The 14,920-nt window shown below is 40.3% G+C and overlaps 1 protein-coding gene across 4 annotated transcripts; it reads right to left on the bottom strand.

Moving 5' to 3' along the window:
* Positions 1-2,506: 2,506 nt before the first annotated feature.
* On the bottom strand, positions 2,507-14,821 carry LOC105683128. Of its 4 annotated transcripts, none has more exons than XM_048657687.1 (9): positions 14,538-14,821; positions 14,339-14,430; positions 9,111-9,377; positions 8,027-9,023; positions 7,332-7,534; positions 6,955-7,204; positions 6,671-6,892; positions 6,386-6,581; positions 2,507-6,275 (listed from the first exon to the last, which is right to left on the bottom strand). In XM_048657687.1, exons 3-9 carry the CDS (start codon positions 9,357-9,359, stop codon positions 6,266-6,268), a joined length of 2,127 nt encoding a protein of 708 aa, XP_048513644.1. In that variant the 5' UTR covers positions 9,360-9,377; positions 14,339-14,430; positions 14,538-14,821; the 3' UTR covers positions 2,507-6,265. The 4 variants fall into 4 exon arrangements, with proteins under 4 accessions (XP_048513644.1, XP_020706431.2, XP_020706433.2 ...); XM_020850772.2 differs by having other exon boundaries at positions 14,339-14,384; XM_020850774.2 differs by having other exon boundaries at positions 14,339-14,384; positions 14,625-14,821.
* Positions 14,822-14,920: the final 99 nt, after the last annotated feature.

The following is a 14,920-nucleotide window of genomic DNA, read 5'->3' as shown; positions in this document are numbered from 1 at the left end:
TTTCTCAATTCACCAGCGAGCCCGAGCTTATTGTTAGCTGGAGTCAGGTAGCCACGGGCGCGCGGTTTGTTTTGAGGCGTCACCTTCAGGGCTGAGCAGAGGTGACGTCTCACAACAAAGCGCTACGCTGACTCCAGCCAAGCTCGGGTTTGCTGTTAAATCGAGAAATTCGTTCGAATATTTCGCTCCATACATAAATGCGATGAAGCAAAGTGGGTCTACGACTAAAACCACTCGATATGTCTTGTAATTTTTCTGCTCCCAACAGCGAATAATTGATGATTACTCGATCGATTGCATGAGTAGATGATTTCGGCTTTCAGATTTGAATTTTGGAGCTCATTATACGTGAGATTACTCTTGAAGAACCAAAAAAAATTCGATTTTTGAGCAAAAGATAAAATCATTTTTTTAATTGGGTCAATTATGCTTTTCTCGCGTATTTCGATCTCAGGAATCCGAATCTGAAAGCCAATTTGATCTATCTGTAAAATTGATCGAGTTATCGCCAATTTTTCACTCTCAGCAGCAGAGGAATAGAGGTACCTCGATGAGAAAAATTCGTGGCTCAATTCACTCAACGGAATCACGAGACAAAGATTGTAACGACGAATAAAATCAAATGTGGCGCGACGCTAGTCCCATGAATAATCGTAAAAATAATGCGTAGAAGCGATGAGATGTTCGAAAAACAGAGATAGAAGATAAATGAGATGACAGGGCAAAAAAAGATCAGGGTGTCGGCATAAAAGGTGAGCGAAAGAAGCAACAATTATACCGCAAGGCTATGCCATACATACCGTACTAACGCTATGCAGAACTATGTTTTGAACTATGAAAAGCGTGCGCCGTTGTTCGGTGGAAAATATAAGGGCTGCTATGAAAAAAAAGAAAGGAAAAAGGACGCGCCCATTTCAGGTAGAGCGATTTTATTCCCCTGACGTGTAGAAGAAGAATGAGAGAATTGAAAAATAGAGTGTAGTTTAGGCACACGAGTCCTTAGATGAATTCTCTTTGCGTAAGGGTGCACAGCCTGTGCAGACGTAGAATTTTCGAAATTTCGACGGACGATTTATTCTAGCGATCGTAATGTGTAATAACGCACGGTGTATTTCAAGTTTCGAGCAGCTCTGTGACCGATCTGATGTTTCAAACCGCAGGGGACAAAGGTCAAGCTTCTGTAATTACGCTACGATAGCTTAGAAGTCGTAGAGATATAAACTGAATCCAACTCACCCCGCGTATAAGCCTCCTCTTCTTGCGACTGGCATTTATTCGAAAGCTCCGCAGAATCGTCAGCCCGGATATTGCAGGGCTTCTCTCCCTCTCTCTCTCTCTCTCTCTCTCTCTCTCTCTCTCTCTCTGGAAATTAAGGTTTATTGGGGAAAATAATCTCTCGCAAGACTATAAGGTCGGTCGGTGGGTCGGGTGGTTACTCGCGGCTCGATATACCGACTCTGCATCAATTACGCGTCTGTCTAATTGAGTTTCTCCGTAATAACTTCTATTAATTTTAACTAACCACATCTTGACTGCGGATACCCCACGCTGCTTGGAATTACAATCGTAACGCACGTCGTCAAACAAAGCGCACATTGGATCCATGAATTTGTCGTTGGAACTTCCCCCGCCCCTATAAAAGAAACGGCCGACCTGAAAATATCGCGAACCTCGTCTCGAACTTTGGGATGAAAAGGTCATTTTATTCTCTAGGCTAAATTAGCGGCCGTTTCATCCGTCAAAGTATTTTTTTCGACGAAAAATATCTGTCGATCTTTTCCTAGATTCTAGTTATTAAAAATTTCTGCATATCTTGCGACAGATGTTGTTCTGCCCATCACGAAAACATAATGATTCAATTCTTTGACAATCATACTCACGCAACGCAGACCAGCACTTCGGATGAACGATGATCCGTATCTTTTCTCTCGCACTCTCACTGTTTTTCTATAGCCCGTAATTGACGTGTAACGACGGTAAAAATAAACACCGATGACAAGCTTCGAACGATTAAATTTCGTATAATAATATTCTCTAATAAAAGGTTCTCAGAGTTCCAACGGTTAAACTGTAACACGCGAGCAGTAGAAAATTACCACTCTCGCAACATCCCACTTATTGTTAGCCCAATATGTCGGTAATCCGACTCCAAACGATATAGGTACCGATCCATCTCCCGTATCGCTCCGAGTACGAATGTACGTACCTGCTGTAATAACACGGCAAAAGTCCGAAAATAAACCGATTAGATCTTTCGAATGGGACGCCGCTTGTCGAATGATTCGAGATTTAGCAATTTTAAACTTCATTCAATTGCCCAATTATTATCATTACAGGAGAACGGCGGAGCGCCAGAAGAAAGATATCCCGAATAGATATTGAAAAATAATTATGATAACGATCATGTGAAATGAATCTATTCCATTTTCGAGTCCGTTACTTTTTGCACAAATTTCAACGTATAAAATAGGATCGATAGTTTTGTTACGAATGAAATTCCACTTGCTACGACAATACATTGGTTTATTGATATTTATAAACAATACACACGTACGCATCTATTATTTATGATAACCAGCATGAGCCAACTCCGGATAGCTTGTTATATTAATTATCGTATGATCTATGCTATCGATATATCTGGTATTTCTATTATAATATATGTAATACAATAAACGTCGGGCAAAAATCTTGTAAGAACGATATCATTAGATGTTTTACATGTATATTCGAGATTGTATATTTGGTGTTCGTTCCGAAAAATAACTAATTGTCGTATGTATTCAAGAGGTATTACAATTCAAATGGGCAGGTATAAAGAGAACGTAACTAATTCATATCGTACTATTATGTCTATTTTCTATCTATTGTATCGTCGATCCATTTTATAGGAATAGAATCATGTAGAAGTTCAGTTATCAGCGACAAGATTTTTATGTACATGTATATTCATTTTTTCCGAACCGATCGAAATCTAGCGGAGGATATCTATCGTTGATATTCAACGTACATACCTATCGATAATCATAAAGATTGGATAAAAATCTTCCCAAAATTAATTATATCGGGATCGTTTTCTACGAAGGTGCGTACAACGCGAGAAACAACCGTACGATTCGTATAAAAATAAATAAATGCTCTACCGACTGCTCGATCGTATGTATAATAATCTGATACATATTACCACTATATAATATAATATATATATACATATACATGGTATATATATATATATACATATATACATATATATATATTATCTGTGAATGTATAATCATAATGACGAAAATTAATAACAACAACATGATAATAATATTAATCATCTACAGACATTAGCACCTATTCCAATAAGCCATATCGTCAATTTAATAACAACGACACGTCATGTTACACATACTTGATTAATTACTGACCACGACCACCGAACTAAACGATTAGCTATTACGTTGTTAATAATTATGAACATCTAAAACTATTTGAAATTGAACGTACATAGATTTCTATTTCTGTTTAAATAATTTTTCTTTCAGTTTTTAGTTTTTTACCTAAATTTTCGTTGTGCCTTTTCAATGAACATCATGGTCCCTAAAGAAATATCGTTTATAGGATCTCAGAAGCAATGCGTGCAAAAAATAATAATGATACGTCGGTACAGTTATAGTTAGATGTAATGACAAGCCGAGGTAAAATTGCAAAAATTTGTAAAGGTAATATGCGTCAATTACTGATCTTCTCGCCTTTGCTGTTTTATTATCTTTTTTCCTACTTCTTCTTAGATGAAACTCTCTCCCTCGAATCGAAGGGAAATTTTGAAATTGTATAAAATACGTATAAGCTGTCATGCAACTGATATCGCTCTTTTCTTTTGGTATAACAAAAATATACCAGTAGAGTTGTTGTTCCCAGAACCCGATGTCCCGTACAGTAATTTATCGATCTTATGTTTAACTATGAAGAATTACCCCATACAAATGATTTGTGCTATTCAAGCGTGAGATCGGTACATGTATAGGTATAAGTATATTGTACAGTGGGAATGTTAGGCTACGTAAGCTTTTTGGACTTAAAGTTTACATCAGGTCATCATATTGTACGCTAAATATCATCTATATCGTGTGGACAGTAAATGTAAATATTATGTAATTATGTATATCATATGTATATACCCATATGTATGTATAGGTACATTATGTGGACCCGTTTTCGAACCACTGCGCTGGCGCGAATGTGCAATTATAGTATATAATATACATGTATAATCAATTTATGGATGGACGTAATGTAATAGTTGCAATAATGATTGGAAAAAAAAAGAACTAGTCAAGATTGACACGTCGACGGAGATTTCATCGCGCAATGAATGGTTCCCTGGTCTTCTCGTATCTAGATTGCAACGTGAAATAGAAAAGAAAATTTCGATGATTATTATCCATCCGGCATGGATAACGTGCCAACCAACCAACCTATTCAAATACACCAGATCTAATTCGTCCGCATTTACTTGCACACATTTATTTTATAAATAATAATTGTATATTCACATAATGTGTATATAATTTATAGCAGGTGTATATTATTATTAATAATATTGTTATCACTATTATTACTATTATTGTTATTATTATTATTATTATTAATACATATTACTATTACATATTTGTATAGACGGTTTGGTCAGGTCCCTACTGGAATTTTACCTACTTAGTTATTTTATAGTTAGGCGAGTTTTGTCGAACTAACTTCGACGTAATTATCAGGGTTTCGATTATATGAATTTTTGCTTTGATATATGTATACAGTTTTGCCTGTAGATTAATTATGTTCGTTAATTCATACCGATTAATAATTTAATTGACTGTCTTTAATCTTTTTTAATTCTATACGTTTTTCAGGCTGACACTATACTAATTCCTAATATACATGCAGTGTAACATTATGCGCTATGTAAAAATAAATTATAATTTCTAATTTTTTAACCTAGTAATATTTTCTTTTATTTCTCTTCACAATGAATGCAATATCGATGTGAAATTGATGTTCTATCTAGTATTCAACATACATTATGAATCATACGTATTATACGTATGATTCCACATGTCCAGATTTGATTTTTGCGATATATTTGATAGTTTAGTTTTAGTATGTATGAATTGAGGAATATGAAAAAATTTAGAAAAAACCACCGGCAGCCACGAAAATACCAGCCGAAGCACCTGTACACATAATTCTTCTGCGGGAGAATTATCCCAGTCGTATCATCGATTGATTAGAAATAAACGAAATACCTTATCTCTGATACTTGAACAGCATTACTTTTAAGGTTTCCAATTTCTATCCATGTGTATACACACTACACGTATAACGATGCGACATGATAATTACCGGTCAATTATCTGGTATTTTGATATTTTGCACGGCTATTTTCTTGTTACGTGTTTTACTCATGGACTGATCCGGGAATCGGCTTGTTCCAAATTAATGAATAATCAACCAAACTAATCAATTAATTAAACTATTCGCGTACTAACTATTACACAATCATATCCGCTACGCTAGATACATGTAATTAGAAGTACAATCATTCATATGCACATGCGTTGTAAATTGTGAACTGGCATGCACTTATTTTTTATTTTTTTCACTAATTGTGACGAAACAAAATTGGTCTCGCAGTGAGGAGTAAAAAAAATCATGGGTACGTAAACGTATAGTACGTCGATAGTGCGATTTGTTAGGGAAATTGTTGCGATCCCTCTTCGATTGGTCGGCACTTGTATTGTCAATAAATCATCGCGAAAGGAATCATAATCCCTGTGTATCAAAAGTGGATTTCGTTTTTTTTGCAAATTATTTTCGATGTAAAAGTGTCTTTCTCCTTTTTCTTCCCCCTGATTTTCGGTTGTTAAGTTACGGATAACAAAATCACCCCGTATTATGTGTCTCAAATCTTCGCTTCACCGTGTAAAATTGTCTTCTAACTCTACCATGCAATATTTTCTCAAAGCTCAATTACCTCAGGTTCACGAAATTGTACCCGACCAGATACTTTTACCTCCCCAAATAATTCGGCGGAAACTTCCACAGTTTTTGATTCCTGATGATCCTCTCGTACGTCCCGAGCCATTTCTAATTCCTCTTCCTCTTCTTCAAGCTCCGCCAAAGCTTCTCCTTTAAGAAAGTTTTCTGCCTGTTTTCTACTGTAGCCGTCTGCATTGTGCGCAGCAACTGTTTCTCGAAATTCATTCAAGCGCAAAGATCGCCTAGGTTATTTATACCTGTATAATAATAATAACGGTAATTGGTTCATTCACCTTTTCCTCTATTAACGAAAATAGCGCAGGGTAATCGATTCGGAATTTTTTGAACATCGAGGTTCACGACTCACCCATCCGGCCAAGGACAAGCAAAGATCCGACAAATGGCTAAAGCTACCGCTGTGATCAAACTTGCACCGACGGTAGCGTAAACGATGCAAAGATGGACCAAAGAAAAAATGTAAAGTGTTTTGTGGCACCAACGATTCGGCTCGAACAATGTCGGAGCGTAATCCGGCCACCTGATATTCAGAATCCAAATGTTTCCTGCAACAGTCAAGGTCAAGCTTTTTACGTTTGGGTCCAGAAGCAACCGATCGTCGAGGGGGTAAGTTTGAAATTTCGCGACGTCTTACCAAGAACGAACCATCCGGTTAGAAAAATTGACAAAGCCAAAGAGGCCAACCGCGTTGGTGACATGTGGGATCTTGTTCCTGGAACGCTCAACACTTCCGGTCTCCTCGAACGTATTTGGGCGTAAAGAGCCCAAGACATTCGCACGCCTCCGAGTGTGCCGCCGACAACCATATAAACCGGGATATACGGCTCCCTGGGGCAATCCCGGATGAATTGGAGACCTGGAGCGATTTTCATTTCGGTGAAGAGTGTTCGAGAGTTGATTTCGAAATCCCGAACTCACCCATGATCAGCATCAGCAGCGGCATGGCCGTCAGACAACCGAGACATACCGTGACCACCAATGTTTTACCTACGACGCTCAGAGCCCTGGAGACAAAATCGCAAGTTCCGCTCGCTTCTAGATGGGCATCTTTTAACTGGAACGCGAGTGAACCGTAAGTCGCAACCGCCAATGTTCCGCCACCGGTACCACCTTTTTCTATCAAACTTGGAACACCCCCGCAAAGTCGTCGGGATTCGTCACCGGAGAACTGGGTAACAAAATGCCGAGTTTTCGAGTTGAACTTTCGTGGTAAAACCAAAATTTTCGATCATGTTGCGGATTGATTGATGAAAAAATGAAAAAAACAAAAAAAAAAAATCACGAACAATTTCTACCTGAGACACGGAACTACTCGCTCTTCTCGAGTCCGCCCAGGCATTCGTACCGTAACCGAGATTAACTTGAGCCCCGTAATTCCCGGTGTACCTTGTCCCGGTGTTCGGAGCGTTGGGATCTCTGTCGCGAACGAGATCGGGAGCGCGATCTCGTTCCCGTTCCCGCTGTCTGTACGGAGATGTGCTCCTGTTTCGCCAAGTTCCTGGAATAAAGTTCATTCAAGTTTTATGTCTGTGCAGCGGATGCGAAATGGGATTTACTCTCTACTGTACAGTTATATATTCTCTTTATACTACATTCATCGAATAACGTAAAAAGTGAACTTTTGAAGAGGGTAGGTCCCGTGGGATGTACCCGTAAGATAGGTCATGTGCACGTAATAATACCGATCTTGGATTTGTCGCAAGATTCTAACGTGATTTAACGAGTGATATCGAATATAGCCGTCCGATATCGAGTTGCGTAAGCCAATCTGGGGTACGTGTACGCACACGTACACCGTCTGGACATAAAATAGAAACGACCGAGTTGGGAATTGAAATCGTTATCCTAGATTCGAGAAGCGCCAAATCCAATTTGACACCTCTTCGACAAACTTTGACGGATAGTAAGAGGGTATGATCACAAAAAACGAAAGAAGAGGCACTCTGACCGCTCGAAAGTTGCACAACAATAATAATCCCGATGAAAATACCCTGATCGGCGGACGCTCTTCGTGGTTCCTGAAAAGCGAAACTTCCTCGGGGACTTCTGCGATCCTGTGCGCCCCCCAAACTTCCTCTCGGACTTCTGTCGACATCTTGAGCACCGACGCTGCCTCTGGGGCTTCGATTATCGCCTTCCCCCGATCCCGCGGATACACTTTTATGATTCCTATCGACCTCCCCAACCGCGGTGGTGCTGCCCCTCGGTGATCTGTTGATTTCATGTGCGCCGGCGATATTTATGGATCCTCTCGGACTCCGATTGGAGAGTTGTAAATCTTGTGAAATGGACCCGCGCGGCGAACGACTCGGATCCGGAGCTATGGAACCGCGAGGACTTCTGTTGATCGATTCTGCAACGATGGATCCTCTAGGACTGTGGTTTACCTCGGTAGGTGTCGGAGCGATGCTTCCCCTCGGAGTTTTCGAAATCTCCGAACCTCGTTGACCTCTATCCAGGTACAATTCCGTAACATTTGATATATTCGCACAACTTCCTCTGGGACTCAAAGTTCCATTTCCGTCGCACGCGATCGAATTATGCCTGATCCCGCGGGTGACGGGACTGCAATCTTCGGGCATCAACGAATTCCTCGTCACTCCCGAACCCTCGCCGTGGGTGGCCTGCAAGGTATTTCTGACGAGACTGTTCCTCTGGCTCCTGCTGCCGTATCCGGGTGCAGCGTCCGCTGGTACCAGAGAATTTCTCGGACTCAACGCGGCGTCCGGTACGAGCGAATGTCTCGGACTTCTGATTATCGCCGCATCCGGGACCAGACTGTTCCTCGGGGATCTGTTAATTTCCGGCGTCAGACTATTTCTGGGACTGCGATTGGTTTCAGGAACCAAAGACCCCCGGGGACTTCTGCAATATTCCTGATCCGGTACCAGGGAACATCTAGGACTTCGGTTTTGAAGATCGGATTGCAAACTACCGCGCAACGAATTCTCCAAATCGATTTCGGGCAGCATCCTCTGACATGTTTTCTGTATGAACAATTTATCACAGACATCGAATCAAGAACATGATAATCGAAAGCGGCTCTTTTGATTTTCAATGACGATTCACGTTACCTCGTCGGTTCCACGGACAACGTCATCGTCCAGGGCAATATCCGGAACCATGCTACCCCTCGGTGACCTTTCTTGTGGATTTGCGGTACTCGATAAGGAGGTAGTAGCCGTTGTTCTATCAACCGCGACCGACGCTCGACGTCCTCTCGTCGTGGGTAAAACCGCCGAGGGGTTGTTACCTTGAGGTGAATTTGCGGCGCTACGCGACGCCCGGCGTCGCCTCGACGAGGTACTTCGGTGCAACATCATACGCTCTTCATCTCGGCCCTGAAATTCAGCGATTGCAAACTCCGCTTCATTGAATACAAAACACCCCGTACGATATTCTTCTTCTCATTTTTACCCCTGACTCGTGGCGATGAGGTTTTCGCAGGTTTCCGCAGTATGCTTGATAAAAATATCAAAAAGTACCGGAAGCAACCCGTCCTCGTATAAATATTTTACGTGCTCATATCTGGAAACTTTGATACATGGAAGACGAAATAAGTGAGGGTTAAAATTCAAGGAGCAACTCCGGCCCTCCGAGTGTTATACGTGTCACGACTACGCGCCCACGGTTAGCATCTGCTGTTCTTGTTATCCAACTCGATGATCCGTCTCACGTCAAAACTATACCTGTACTAATGTTGAACCTACGTGGATATAAAAATCCGTTGTATTTCCCTCTGTACAATATACGACGTACGATGTAAACTCGACTCCGGTTAACCTGAGGGGTTGCAGAACCAAAGGAAAAAGAATGAGCTAGTGAAAGAGAATAAGAAACAAAAAGTAAAATCAAATATCCTTGGGACAGTAGGTCGCGCGCTCGGAAAGACGGATTCCTGCATCCTGGCAGGTCTTTTACGACCGAAAAACTGCGCACAATTCGTACCAATTTTTATCTCCAGACGTCTGTATAATGTTGAGTAGATGAAAAAAAATGGAGGGAGGAAGGGGAATCACGCCATGCTATAGGTATAGAAAAAAGGTTCAAAGGTCACGTGCCGTGTAGGGTCAGAAATTGGGGAGTGAGCACGAGTAGCCAAATAAAAATTAAGGGCCGAAAGTATAATTGGGGGACGTGACCGAGATGAAAGGGTTTAAGTGCTTTTCAACGCACTATTTTAAACGACGTTATTATTGTACATTATCCCACATATACCGGAGGTATAAATGAATCTATAACGGGAGTGACGAAAAAAATTGAACAAACTAAAAAAACAACAAAAAAAAAAATGGCAATTGCACGAAGCCTGTAACTCTGTACTATAAAGAAAGCCGAACGGTACACGTTTAGTCATTCATTCGGGTATTTTACTTTTTTTTAATCTCTTTTCAGCTTTATTTTTACTTCTTCTTCTTCTTCTTCTTCTTCTTCTTCTTCTTCTTCTTCTTCTTCTTCTTCTTCTTCTTCTTCTGCTTGGAAAATTTAAATTTTTCCTCACCAAGAACTTTACATTCTTTTCATCTCATTCGTCCAAGTGCAACCGTGACAAAGAAAGAGGAAAGTGAAAGATATCCGAATTTCAAACGACTCTCCATTGTCGATGTTTTATACTCATTTAATTACTCCGGGAACACTTTTTTCCTTCTACTTTTCTCTTCTTCCTTTTTTGTTTGTTCGTTATTGTTTTGCCCAACTAATTAGTTTTTTCCACGAATCACATAGAAGCCCCTCATAAACGATGGTTGAAATTGTCTGTTCAAATACCTAATTACTATAATTAAATCAAGCTTTTTTGTTATCATTAAATTTTACAATGAATTTGTTTATCGTATAATCGTAAGGGACTCGTATAAATTAAGTTTGATGTTAAGAAATTGTGCTAAAATCGGTGATAACTTCCGAACCATGTTATAAGCTAACCAAATCCTGAGATGAAAATAATCCCATAAAGTCGCGTTTACGTGAATAAATTTCCGTTGTTTTTCCCCCTCTTCGTTATTATACCTGTAGATCGTGGTGTATTATAGAAAGAGGTGCCAGTTAGGTAGGTATGGGCTACAATAAATATGGGTGGAAAGTTTACGCGTAGTCACACGGCGGAGTCTTATTGATTTCAAGTGAAACAAGACAGTTGGTACCCAGACCGCGCCATGGTAGACCGAATGATATACCGAACACGGATCCCGGAGTTTGGAACCTCCCATTGGGATGCGTACCTCACTCGCATTTCAAGGGAGAAGGGAAAAAGAGAGAAGAACGTTGAAAGTCTAGCTAACAATAAGCATATTACCTATTTGTGGAACTTTGTACGCCCTCCACTTACAACTCGAGCTGTAGGTATGCGGAATTCGTACAAGAGAAGAGAAGCTTGCGAAGACGTTTCCCAAGTATAGGCAAAATAGAATCTTCTTGGGTTTACAGAAATTGCAAGAGGGTTGAAAGCTGAAATGTTTATTAGGCTATGTGTGTATGGAAGACTTGGCGATCGTTAACACCCCTGTGGCTCTACATTTCAGGCAACAAATATATTTAAACAAAAGCCATTGGTCGAGGAAAATTGATTTTCTCAGCATTGGAAACTAGAGATGTTGAATTGTCTGTTTCGTTCTAGTTCTAGTGGCGAAAAAAATCGTACAGTTGTTCACCTCCCGTTTGATTTCAGGGTCCTGGTAGAATCCAATAAATCGAGGGAGCCGGGGGTTCGAGGAGTTTGTACCTCGTGCAATCCATATTCGAAATCATTCGTCAATCGATGCGCGAAGTACCGACTCCTTCGATGGCGAAGAAACGTAGAGTTAAATAGTTATTCTTCTACTTGCATATAGATAAAAGAGCAAAGTGTTCGAGGAGCGTGTTTTATAGGATTAGTGGTTGAGGGCTTTGCAGAGAATCTTCTCTATGACATTCGAGAATCCGGTATAGGGATATTGAGCCCTGGTTTACCGAGGGAAAGGGTAAAACCGTGTTCTGGCGACCAAGATTTCCGCCCCAATTTTAGGCGCGCTGAAGGGAAACTTGTCGGATTTAGGGCTACATCGGTGTATGCATATACTTATGTGTACCCAGAGAGTAACGGGGTTGGGAGGTACTTCAGGGGGAATATAACGTCAAGACTTTAGGTTCAACAAGGTCTTTGATATTAACCGAATCTTACATAATTTACAACGTTTGGGGTTCTAACGGTAACATTTTCGCGCCCCAGCGAGCAATTCTATACATTACGTTGTTATAAATACCTCCGGAATATGTACCGAGCATATTACATATGAAGAACTTGACACGTGTGAGACAACGAAAATTATCCCATGAAAATGATCAAGTTCGTAGAAATATGCGAATGGGAAGATATGTCTGTATCAATTGCACCGGGGTGTCTCTGGAAATAGGGATCTTTTATCCCCGTTAAAATTTCAACTTTGGATTGTCACGACGTAAGCATTTACAATCGTCAGAATTGAAAATTCGTACATGTGTAAGAGGCACGAGTTCCACCTCGCAAGGTCAAGAAGAATAAACACCCTGCGTCGGCGCCTGCGGATACCGTGAAACGAAAACGCAAAAGGAAAGCGAAGAAATTGAAGAAAGAAATGAGTGAAAATTTGGAACTCGATTGAATTAATGAAAGATACAGCTGAGAGATACGATTTTTTCCCTTTTCTCTTACTCTGTTTCGCAGCATGGCGAAAAGAAGAATGGGTATGACCCGGAGGCGAGATGTCAAGTGGATTCACGACTCGCGCTATCTACGTATAGCTTTATATAGAATCACGATTATTCTCGCAATCAGAAGAGCTGAGCGTTTCGCCCTTATACCAAAGCACTCCGGTATGTGATTAATTAACTCAGCGCGGCGCGCTCTATCGCAACGTCCTTCTGCTACATCGGATAACATCACGACTTGAAGACGCGCTCTGCTCGATGACGTAGAAGATAGACAACGTTATATCATAGATTATACGGTGTAACGCAAAAATTTCAATTCATCAAATTCTCTGATCCGTCCGTTTGTAAATTATATCGATTCAGCATTAGGTAGTGACGTTATACATCAGAGGTAATGATATCCAGGGCGATTTAATAACTGTCGAATTACTAAAGCGCAACGAGTGTTTGACACTTTAGTAATTGGATACCTTCGAATGCCTATAATTGACATGTTACCATCTGGAATTGCATGCTATAGAAACTGCCGCCGCTAAACTCGCTGATTGCCGTTAAACGATGTGAAATTCCCAACGAATTTCATTGGAACGAAAATTAAATTGATTAATTTTCAAACAGAATTTAATACGACACACAATACTTCACACAACATTAGTTGCTTTCGTTCAACTATTTGACACGTAACTATGAAAAAGCCGCTCGCGTTATGCTCCTCAACTCTCGCCGCTTTTTTTGGCAAAATTATTGAAAATTATTCCACTTCTCTTTTCACCTTTGGGACGTTCAATTTTTGTCCTCAGTTCCTTTCTGAGACGAGCGATTTCTGAAAGCCTCGCATGATTCTTTCTTTTCCATTTTCTTCGTTCTCTCGACATCAGGCGGGGTGTTGGTCCCTCCACTCCTGTAGAGTCCGATTTTCTTGTTATACGCAGCGCCCTAGGACCACCCGTAGGTTGATCGATAGAAACAATCCAACGATCCCGCCTCGTTATTATTATACTATTAGCGTCGTCAGAAGAGCAACTCGATATTTCCCGACGATAATTGATACGAATGTACCTGCACTTTGTACCATTTTCATATCGCACGAGTCCGTTTATTTTTTCTTTCTATACCTCATCAATTTTACGAATATTATTCGCGCTGACCTAACACGCGAGAATATTCTATAGATACATTCGTGCACTTACAATAACTACAGTGGAATGTCTGTGAAAACATTTAGGATTAATCAATAAAGTCAATATTAGGGGAAAATTAACGCGACGTCGTCGCGCTAGTTCATCCGGCATATTGAAGCTGCTGTGTTTATCAACCTCACGATTAGTATATTTTTTAATTGCCGGCAATACGGTGAGCATTGCAGGTTCAAAGGACGTTTTTGTCATTTAGAGTCCATCGTTCATTTAGTCGGTCGATACATGATCGGATATTCATTCCCTTAGATTCCCGTAATCTCATAAATATATGGTGTATGAAATAAAATAGAAGCATCCATTATCTGTCTATCCATGAGAAAAATTCTCATGCCTCGTGAGAAATAAAACTAGAGAACTTGAAAAGTAGAGGAGGAATCGAAATATCAAAATACGTAAGTTCTCGTATAAATTATATGAAATAATTGAATGAGACTCACCCCATTTTAATGCAGCAGCCCTCCGCCGGCCGTGGAACTTCTAAAGCTAAAAATCATCTCTCTCACTTTTTTGTTACTTCATATCTCCGACGCTATTGAGTAAAATAAGTCGCGTGAGATTAAATTTTTCATCATCTTCCATTAAATATATTTTTTGGTATCCAATCAACGCGACAATCAATTGAAATTTCTGACTCACACAAATGTCTCGAGGAGCTGACGGAGTTTGTGAAATTTATGAGGAGTAGGTAATTTTTGAATGAGAAAAAAAGTTTGTTTTATCAACCTTTCGCTTATAATTTAATGCACGTGTATGTGACCATAATACGCATCTCCGTAGGATAGAATGATAAAAGCCGTTCTTTTTCCCTGAATGTTGTAATGTTTACGTGCAGACATTGTATACCTAGTAAGTGTGATATATTTATTTATTATGACGGTACAACCAACCCCGACGATGGTCCAACCCTGACTGAGGGCTGGAACGACCGCGGGAGAGCGCCTGCCCCGATCCAACTTTGATATGTATAACCCATACCCATAGGGATAGGGATAGGGATAGCGTATATTGACAAATATCCA

The sequence above is a fragment of the Athalia rosae genome, chromosome 6, assembly GCF_917208135.1.
Source record: "Athalia rosae chromosome 6, iyAthRosa1.1, whole genome shotgun sequence".
Lineage (NCBI taxonomy): Eukaryota > Metazoa > Arthropoda > Insecta > Hymenoptera > Athaliidae > Athalia > Athalia rosae.
The sequence above is the reverse complement of the archived record's forward strand: the minus strand, read 5'-3'. Positions and strand labels throughout refer to the sequence as shown.